The 10,013-nt window shown below is 47.8% G+C and overlaps 1 protein-coding gene across 1 annotated transcript; it reads left to right on the top strand.

Annotated features, from left to right (window-relative positions):
* The first annotated feature begins 41 nt into the window (after positions 1 to 41).
* LOC104909450 (DNA polymerase delta 3, accessory subunit) lies at positions 42 to 8,733 on the top strand. Its single transcript, XM_010706321.3, has 5 exons — positions 42 to 263; positions 2,751 to 2,806; positions 4,614 to 4,716; positions 6,836 to 6,875; positions 8,577 to 8,733. The coding sequence occupies exons 1-5, from the start codon at positions 204 to 206 to the stop codon at positions 8,711 to 8,713; spliced, it is 396 nt and encodes a 131-aa protein (XP_010704623.1). The 5' UTR covers positions 42 to 203; the 3' UTR covers positions 8,714 to 8,733.
* The last annotated feature ends 1,280 nt before the right edge of the window (positions 8,734 to 10,013 follow it).

The raw sequence follows: 10,013 nt of genomic DNA, 5'->3' as shown, positions 1-10,013 counted from the left end.
CAGAGAGGAGGGGCGGGGTCCACAGACCGGAAGGCGGGGCAGCTCAGTTTCCGTGAAGTGCCGCCGCCATCTTTTTGTCCCCGCGCGGCTCCCGTCGCGCCCCGTTCCGTTGCTATGGCGGCGGCGCGGTGGCCTTGGCACTGAGGTGCGCGGGAACTCCGTGGGGCCCTTCCCGCCTCCTGGCCCGACCCCATCCGGCCGCCATGGAGGACGAGCTGTACCTCGAGAACATCGATGAGTTCGTCACCGACCAGAACCGCATTGTGAGTGCTGGCGGAGCGGGGAGGCCGAACCGGGGTTTTCGGGGAGGAGAAAACCACAGCGGGGCCTCCCCGCCCTTCCTTTCCTCCCTTCAGCAGCACTGCACGAGAGAGCGGTGTCTGTGTGTCCCTCAGGGGGTGGGTTTGGGCCCCAAAGCCTGCGGGCTGTGGGGGCTGCAGGGCCAGGCCTGGGCTGGCAGCCTCTGAAGGGCCCCCCCTCTTTTATCGCTACAAGCAGCTCCAACCCAGCTCGTTTCAGAAAGCATCAGCCCTGCGAGCAGCTGCATCCCATTGGCGGTTGGGAGGTGAGGTCGGGGTTCTGTGCTCACCTGCACTCTGGGACACGCATGGGCGGCCTTTGGGCAGGGACAGGAACTGTGAGGGCCTCCCCTTCCCCCCCCAGTTGGTGCCCCCCTGTCCTGATGCTGCTGAATCAGAGCTGCTCACCTCACAGACTGAACGTTGCCTCTGAGCGTGGCTGTGGGGTGTGAAAGTGTGGCTGATCCCATGTTTTCCAGCGTGGAGTTGATGAGGGCTTATCACTCAAACTGGACCAAAAATGTCAGGATTTTCCTCCATCGTGTTTTGTGTTGATTTAGTGCCTCTAAAGAGAATGGATGTTGGTATTGTTTATACTACAGAATCGGAGAACGGTTTGGGTTGGAAGGGACCTTAAAGCCTCTCACAACCCCATCCCCCTCCATGGGCAATGACACCTCCCACAGCCCCATCATGGCCTTGGGCACTGCCAGGAATGGTCACCCCCAGCCCTTTGGGCAGCAGTGCCAGAGCCTCAGCACTCTCTTAGGGAAAAATTCCCCTTGACATCTAGTTTAAAACCATCCCCCTTTGTCCTGTTGCTGTCAACCCGTGCCAGAAGTCAGTCCCCCTCGTGCTTATAAGCTCCTCTCAAATACCAGAAGGTTGTAATGAGGTCTCCCTCAGTCTTCTCTGGGCTAAACATCCCCATCTCCCTCGGCCTGTTTTCACAGGGCAGGTACTGTATCCTCATGGCCCTCATGTGGACCCATTCCAAAAGCTCTGTCTTTCCTGAGGTGGGGGGAAAGCGGCTCTCCCTAAGTTCCTTTTGCTCCCTAAAAGCTGAGCCCACAGTGTAGGGACAGCAATATTTTATTTTACCCTAAGGCATAAAATTCAGATGTGAATGAAACTGTTTTTTCCATGAAATACTGAGGCAATCATAGAATGGTTTGTGTTGGAAAGGACCGTTTAAAAACCATCCAGTCCCACTTCCTGGTGTGGGGACATCCACAGCTCCATCAGGTGCTCAGAGCCCTGTCCAGCCTGACCTCGAATGGGGCATCCCCATCTCTCTGGACAACCCATGCCAGTGCTTCACCACCCTTATTGTAAAAAAAACAAAAACAAAAAACTTTTGTCTTACATCCAGTTTTTCTTCTTTTAGTTTGAAACCGTTTCCCCTTGTCCTATCACAACAGATCCTGCTAATGAACCTGTCCCCTTCTTTCTTACAGCCCCTTTAGACATTGAAAGGCTGCTCTCGGCTCTCTCCAGAACCTTCTCTTCCCCAGGCTGTGCAGTCCCAGCCCTCTCAGCCTGTAGTCCTGACCACTATTTGGGCTACTGCTTGATCAGAGAAAAGTAAAATTACTATCAGTAGCATCTTGAAGTCCTGGTACTTTTGTGAAGATTTGGGATGCACAGTAACCATGTGCCTGTTTTTTTTCTTTCTGTGTAAAATCTTTGTTTTGAAAGTGAGCTGATGAAATCATTGCAGCTCTTGGGCCATGAGAGGAGTTGTATTAACACGAACTGCCTGTGTCATTATCATTTATTTCTATAAGCTGCTAGATTAATGACAGTTTAGTTGTTGTGTTTGAGGTAGGAGAGGCCCTAGCCTGAGGTGTTAAAAAAAGGCAGAGTGGGAGAAGAAGCAGATTTGGGGATGTGACTCATCTTAATGGTGCAGTTACATGCCTGTCATCTCCTGAGACCTGGCACACAGTGCTGTTGGACTGCTGATGCAGCCAGAGATCCACCTGTTCCTTCTGACAGTGTCATCTGATCAGTCCTCAGTAAATGGGAGAGCAGTGGCTGCTTCTCACAGCCAGGGATTGTGCTGTTCCTGTTGTGAAGTTGAGTGCTGTGAGCGTTATCATAGAATCACTCAGGTTGGAAAAGATTTCTCAGATCCTCAAGCCCAATTGAGGGGATTTAGAATGGCTTCAGTTACGTAGTAGCATTTCCAAAAGGCATTCATGCAAACACACCTTTTGGGGTCAGAAATTTGTTCATATCTTGGGAATTGAATCCCTTCAGTGTGGCACGGTGTCGAAGGTGGGTGGGTGTAAATGCGCTCTTACTTCTGCCAGGTTTTTCTTGTGTTGTTTCTTTCTGGGGGGGAGGGGGCCATAAAGTGTTTGACTTCCCCATGAGAGGATGTGTGGTTTAACAGCCTGAGGTTTTCTTAAACTTATTGTGTTTGTTTTTTTTTTAAATCTTTTACAGGTGACATACAAATGGCTGAGCTATACTCTAGGAGTCCACGTCAATCAGGCTAAGCAGTAAGTATCAACACAGCCTGCACGCCTCTGCTTTTGTGGCAGAGGATTGTTAATTACTGTTTTCAGGTTGTGGTTAACATACTAAAATGCTCCCTCTGGGCACATGTAAAAATTCAGCATGCTGTCTCAGGTGCAGTTGGTTGTGTTATTTAACACACCTTCACCCAGAGGGTGGTGAGGCAGTGGAACAGGTTGCCTAAGGAGGTTGTGGATGCCCCATCCTTGCAGGCATCCAAGGCCAGGCTGGATGTGGCTCTGGGCAGCCTGGGCTGCTGGTTGGTGACCTGCACACAGCAGGGGGTTGGAAGTGGGTGAGCACTGTGCTCCTTTGCAACCCAGGCCTTTCTATGATTCACTGCTCCTCCCTTAGGCAAGTTTTGCCTTGACTTGGATAGGAGTCATGCTTTCAATTAAGCAGTGCTTAATGCTCCATTATGAACATGAATACTTGGGCCAGGACAGATGTTTTAGCATTGTTATTACTCCAGGAACGTGTGTAGCTCCTTTCATCCTGAAGCACAAAACTGAGTGTTTTCTGCCAGCCCCAACAACAGAGCTGTGCCTCTGTGGGACTGCATTGCACACCCCAGGTCAGGACACACACATCCATGGGTATTGCTGGAAGCAGAGTCAGGAAAAAGGGAAAAAAACTCTGATGGTAACTGCAGCTCAGATGTGCAGCTAATGCTCATCCACTCTGCCCTGCAGCACAGTGCACACATTGCTATGAATACCTGCTTATCTGGCTCCTTGGGATTGTGATTATGAATATCCTCCCAAGGATTCTAAGGTTGTTTATACACAGCAAGGTGAAGTTAAGCATAAGATTATGTAAGCACGCCCAGTCCCATATTGTAAATATTTTCTGTCCTTGTTCCCAGCTGTAGTTGGGACCTGAAGACACATTTGCTGTGTACTGAGCCCATCTTCACCTGTCCTGTCCAAAGTACTCAAATATCAGCGTGGGCATCTAATGTGCTGAGAAGCTTCATCTCTTTGCTCTGTGTACGTTTGAGCAATTAAATGATGAAAAGTGTTTCAGTGATGGTGTAGACCTGACTGGAGAGCTTTGCTGAGAACACTTCTGGTTGTGCTGTAAACTAGAAAGAGCCAGAGAACTTACTGTCATGGAGGAGATGGCCCAGGTGCTGTGGAAACACCTTCTCCTTCCTTCGAGAGCAATGTGGAAGTGGAGAATTCCTGACAACTTTGTGCTTAAAGTTCTCCAAGAAACTTGAAAAGCACCTAATAGCAAGAGTGAATTGTTTGAGTGACTTATGCCAGTGTGGTCATTGCCATCTTCAAGTATCTGTCATGTATTGTACCTGGGGTGCTCACCATGAATCAATGGCATAGGCAGAAACTGCAAACTCAGTTCCCATCTCTCTGTAGTCACAGATTCCTTATGTTTCTGATCACAATGTCTGTGGTTGTAGCTGGGACTGTACGTATGCACCTGGCAATGTCCTTGTGTGCAAAATCACCAGTTCTTTGGTCAGGAGTTTCATCACTTTGGGTTGTAACAGCATTTCTTAAGGGGAAACTTCACAGCAAGCAGCCCAGGGGACCTGAAACAATCTGCAGCCAGCAATTCAAGCACTGAGAGCTTGAATTCATTTCTCCTTTGGTGAATGTTGGGCTGTGAGATCCTTGGTGGCAGAGGAGGAAGGCAGATCAACAAGAAGTTAAATTAATCCCAGTGTTGATGTAAAAGTGTTTTCACATCAGACAGGCTTTGCTCTTTTGATGTAAGCTGCGCTGTGTGCTCTTTGCTTTCTGGGTGATTAACACATGTTTCTTTGTGCAGGATGCTGTATGATTATGTGGAGAGGAAACGAAAGGAGAACTCAGGAGCTCAGCTTCATGTCACCTACCTGGTAGCAGGAAACCTCACCCAGAATGGACATACAGTGAGTTTTCTTTCTCCAGGGTTTCTATAAACTGTTTGTTCTCATCTTCTCCTTTGTTTTGTAACCTTTGGGTCAGAAGCTCAACTTGTTCTGTTTGTTCCAGCATCAAGCACAAGATGCTGGGTCTTTTGTACCTGTACAGTTATTCAGGGTTAGGGTTATTTCTCAATCATATTAACTTTTGGACAGCAAATTTTATTAAAAAATATATATACATATAGCCTGGAGTGGCCCTTGTGTTCTCCAGGATCTGCTGTAGAGTAGAAGTGTGTAAAATAGCATTGGAGAGAGCTTGGAATTCATTTCCAATTGTCTTGTAGTTAATGTATTAAGTGTATTAACTACTGCATGAATGCATTAAGTGTGTGTCTCTCTTTACTGCTTGTCAGGTTTTCAAAAATGCCATCTAAAAGTTCAGATAGGTACCTCAGGGGTTGTTGAAAAAGAAGCAAATTGGCCACCTGTTCCCCTTTGCTCCCAGAGGAGTTGAATGGGCCAAACGTTGAAGGCCTTTGATACACCACTAGGTGTCTGTATCTTCTGAATACTCAAATATTTTCTGAAATACAAACCCTGGTCTTCGTTTAGAGGTGTTGTCATGCCTATAGCCTGAGTTTAATGGGCTTTCATAGAATTAGGGAATGGTTTGGGTTGGAAGGAACCTTTAAGATCACCTATTTCCAACCCCCTTCTGTAGGCAGGGATACCTCCCTCTCAACCAGGTTGCTCACAGCCCCATCCATTTCTCTGGTTTCTTTTGGAAATAATAAGGCAGCAGCTCTTGGCTCCCTAGAATTGGCAAGAATTTTATCCACACATCATTTTTAATACATCAGGGCAGATCTAAAGGTCATGCAAGCAAGTGAATTCTGTCATAGGGTACATAGGATATAGGTAGATATACGTTTAACTCAGTAGTATTTTTAAAACAAGAAAGATCTACAAAGGGAAGTGCATAAAGATCATTTATTTTCCCCTTCTCTATTTTTTAAATATCTTGGTTTTGAGCACTGCCATCCCAGTGGCTGCTGAGAGATGACCTGCAGCCACAGTGGGTCATTGGGGCAGAAGTGAATGGCACACAGGAGGTGCTGGGTGCTCCCCAGACTGAACGCTTAAGGACTATCCAGAGAAGGCAGGACAGGAGCTCACACCTGGAGGACACTTCCAGAGGATGTGCAGGCATCAGAGCAGCTTGTAGGCAGTATCTAGCACAACTACTGGGAGGAAATGGATGAGAGTGCTTCAGGTCCTGTCCATGCTGGTGAGCCTGCACTCCTGCCTGCTGTCAGTAGGTGTAGCCACGAGGCTGTGGATTCAGTTACAGGGATACAGCCACAAATCTGTCACAAATATTTCTCACTTTCAGCACTGCACACTGTTTACTTACAGCCCCAGTGTGGCACGGAGACTCTCAATCTTTACCTTTTCAGGTTAGTTACACTTTCTTGTAACTCTTGTTCATTTTCTGGATAGTGTGTTGGTATGTGCCAGACACAAAAGTAATGGATGGATTTTGTCCAGCCTGTCTGTTTGGATACTCCCTGTATAACTGCAGCCTGCTGAATGTCATAAAGCAGGTGTGATACTTGAAGCCTGGAAAGAATACATGCTGTAGAGTGCATTTCTGGAAGAACTCGTTTCTGGCTGTTAAATTAATACTTAGTTTCTCATTGTGGCTTGCTTCTCTGGTGCCACATCTTTGCTAAATATTGCAGCTTTGAGTTTGCAGGCAATGTAAAGATACATGGGCCAGTGTATCAGCTTCGGAGCACTTGGTCAGCAGTTGCATTGCTTTGCTTTTCTCAGCTGTGCTGCATTGTTTTGTTCTCATTTCTTCTGTATCCCATCTCCTGATGGCAGGAATGGAGGACTGAGCATTTCTTCTGAGCTCTGAAGTAGTGTATGAGAAAAATAGGAAGCTGTGGCTTTAGAAATCAGTGGCTGATGACTGTTTAAAGGTAGTGGCAGAGTTCTGGGCAGCTGTAAAGCTGCACCTCTAATCTGCAGACTTTCTCATTCAGCAGATAAATGAAGATATTGGTCTTACATAAAACAAAACTTATAAATATTTTCAAATCTTAAGATTGCAATTTTGTGTTGTTTTTTTTTTTAACAGTGCCACAAGGTTGCAGTAGTGAGAGAGGATAAGCTGGAAGGTAAGCAGATTGTAAGATGATGAATCATAGAACCATAGAAAGGCCTGGGTTGCAAAGGAGCACAGTGCTCAGCCACTTCCAACCCCCTGCTGTGTGCAGGTCGCCAACCAGCAGCCCAGGCTGCCCAGAGCCACATCCAGCCTGGCCTTGAATGCCTGCAGGGATGGGGCATCCACAGCCTCCTTGGGCAACCTGTTCCAAAATGCTTTTCTGCTTTGAAAGAACAACAGAGTGAGCAGAGCTCAGCACTTGGCATCTGTGCATGAAGTGCCCGGTCAGGCTGTGTGCAGTTCAGGTGTGTACTTCTTGTACCAGTTTGTTTCTCAGAATTTTGACCATCTGAGCCAACAACTTGGTAACTTCGCAGCTTTGGGACTGAGGTCTGATTTCCCTGCTGCACATTTTAGTCAACAGGGGTTCTTTTCTGTCTTTTTCCACGTCTGATCCTGCTAGTGAGCTCTGAGCTGTAACAACAGAAACACAGCTGCAGGCTCCATGTCACTTTCAAGTAACATCTTTGGCGTTTGAGAACAAGCTGTGGTGTTTGTGACCTTTACCATCAGTATTAACGGCCTAACTTGTGTTATTTTTCTTTGAAATGTGAAGTAGATTTCTAGTGAAGTTGTCTTCATCAGGATATTGTCAAGCAGTGCAACTACTATCTGTCAGGTCTGCTGAATTATGCGTGCTGTGTAGTGGTGGAGAGGGCAGAGTTGTTTGTGTTTTTTGTATTCAAAGCCAGCCAAAGGTCTGACTTAGATTTGGAAGAGGCTGAGCTTTGTGATGGGAGCAGGGCTGCTCAGTTTAGGACTGGCCCCAAAAAATGATTACTGTGTGTATTTTTGCAGTGCCTCGAAGCTCCGTCTCAAACCAGGGCAGTGTGGAAAGAGAATATAAGCAGAGAACAAAGAATTGCGTAAAATGAAAAAGAAAGCAGCTCTGGTCTCAAGGCTGCAGTCTAAATAGAGTCAAAGAGACAAAACACTGATTTCAGTGGATTACTGGAGGAAACCCTGCAATGTTAGTTGGTATCTTTAATGGCAGGGAGCAGCTGCAGCAGTGTAGAGGTATCACCATCCTTTTCTTGCTGAGTTTTAGGTGGACATGTAGGTATTCTGGATCCCAGATGCTGGGTATTCTGAAGGCAAACACTGAGATTTGTATGAAGATGTGGAGCTCTTGGAGTGGGTCCAGAGGAGGGCACTAAGATGATCAGAGGGCTGAGCAACTCTCCTGTGAGGAAAGGTTGAGGGAACTGGGCTTGTTGAGCTTGGAGAAGAGAAGCTGCAGGGAGACCTCAGTGTGGCCTTCAGTGCTTGAAGGGAGCGGATAAACAGGAGGGGGAACGGCTGTTTGTGAGGGTGGGTGGTGACAGGACAAGGGGAATGGTTTTAAAGTGAGCCAGGGGAGGTTTAGGTTGGATGTGAGGAGGAAGTTTTTCATGCAGAGGGTGGTGAGGCAGTGGAACAGGTTGCCCAAGGAGGCTGTGGATGCCCCATCCCTGCAGGCATTCGAGGCCAGGCTGGATGTGGCTCTGGGCAGCCTGGGCTGCTGGTTGGTGACCTGCACACAGCAGGGGGTTGGAACTGGGTGAGCACTGTGCTCCTTTGCAACCCAGGCTGTTCTATGAATTCAATAAGAGCTATCACCTGGTTCTTTAATGGCTGTGCTAACAGAGGTCTCTTCTTTCTCCCCACACAGCAGTGAAGTCTAAACTGACCACGGTTACCAGCGTGCATGTCTACAGCATTCAGAAAGCCCTGCTCAAAGACAGCGGGCCGCTCTACAACACAGACTACGATATCATCAAAACCAACCTGCACAACTGCAGCAAGTGAGTTGCTCCTTGGTTTTCCTTCTTATGCTGTGTGATTTGAGACCGATGAGATGTTGTTACCCAGTGCACTTCAGCAGAAGGCAGTGGTTACCAAATATGCCTGGATTTTTAGAAAGCTAGAGAAGAGCCATGCCAAACCAGTCCCCAGACAGCACGTTGTATGATTGCTTTATAAACGGAGCTATTTCCAGCTTACAGTTGCTTCACTTACTCTGTTATTCCAGCAGAGTTCCAGTACCTTTCTTGTCAGATGGCTAGAAACATTTTTCTCATTTCCTGGCCACACTTAATCATCCCCGATTTTATCCAGTTCTCTGTCACACAGGAAGGGTAAATTGAAACAGCACAAAAGCACGAGTGATGCGTTCAGCAGAGCAGTAACCTGAGCTTGCCTTCTGTTTTGTGGGACTGTGCTTTTGCTCTTTGGTCTCCTCCACCTCTCTGAAGAGGGCCCAGAGGACTCCAGAGGAGGGCCACTAAGGTGGTCAGAGGGCTGACGCACCTCTCCTATGAGGAAAGGTTGAGGGAACTGGGCTTGTTTAGGTTGGAGAAGAGAAGGCTCCAGGGAGACCTTGTGGCCTTTCAGTACGTGTGAGCAGGAGGGGGAACAGCTGTTTACGAGGGTGGATGGTGATAGGACAAGAGGGAATGGTTTTAAAGTGAGCCAGGGGAGGTTTAGGTTGGATATGAGGAGGAAGTTTTTCGTGCAGAGGGTGGTGAGGCAGTGGAACAGGTTGCCCAAGGAGGCTGTGGATGCCCCATCCCTGCAGGCATTCAAGGCCAGGCTGGATGTGGCTCTGGGCAGCCTGGGCTGCTGGTTGGTGACCTGCACACAGCAGGGGGTTAGAAGTGGGTGAGCACTGTGCTCCTTTGCAACCCAGGCCATTCTGTGATTCTAAGATGGTTTGTGGGAACTCATTCCCCGTATGGAAGTGTGAAAAAGCGTTGTTTGTGGTTGGACTAGTGGAAGGTTGCCTTAGAATTCAGAAGAACTTTAGCCGCTTTCTTTCCCTCTGTGCGGTGCCTGGTATCTCTGACCTTCCATCCAGATGCATTTCCACTCTGACAGCTTCATCTTGCTGCAGTTGCTACGTGCACTGTGTTAGAAGGAGGATGGATGCTCAAATGCAGTGTCATATAACGAGTATAAAATAGAAGAGTAGAAATGGAGCTGCCTTCAAAGTGCTCACAAGAGTGTGTTTGAGAAAATCACAGGATGATAGAATGGCCTGGGTTGCAAAGGAGCACAGTGCTCATCCAGTTCCAACCCCCTGCTGTGTGCAGGTCACCAACCAGCAGCC

This window comes from Meleagris gallopavo, chromosome 1, assembly GCF_000146605.3.
Source record: "Meleagris gallopavo isolate NT-WF06-2002-E0010 breed Aviagen turkey brand Nicholas breeding stock chromosome 1, Turkey_5.1, whole genome shotgun sequence".
Taxonomy (NCBI): Eukaryota; Metazoa; Chordata; class Aves; order Galliformes; family Phasianidae; genus Meleagris; species Meleagris gallopavo.
Note: the sequence above shows the minus strand (reverse complement) of the source record. Positions and strands in the feature narration are given on the sequence as shown.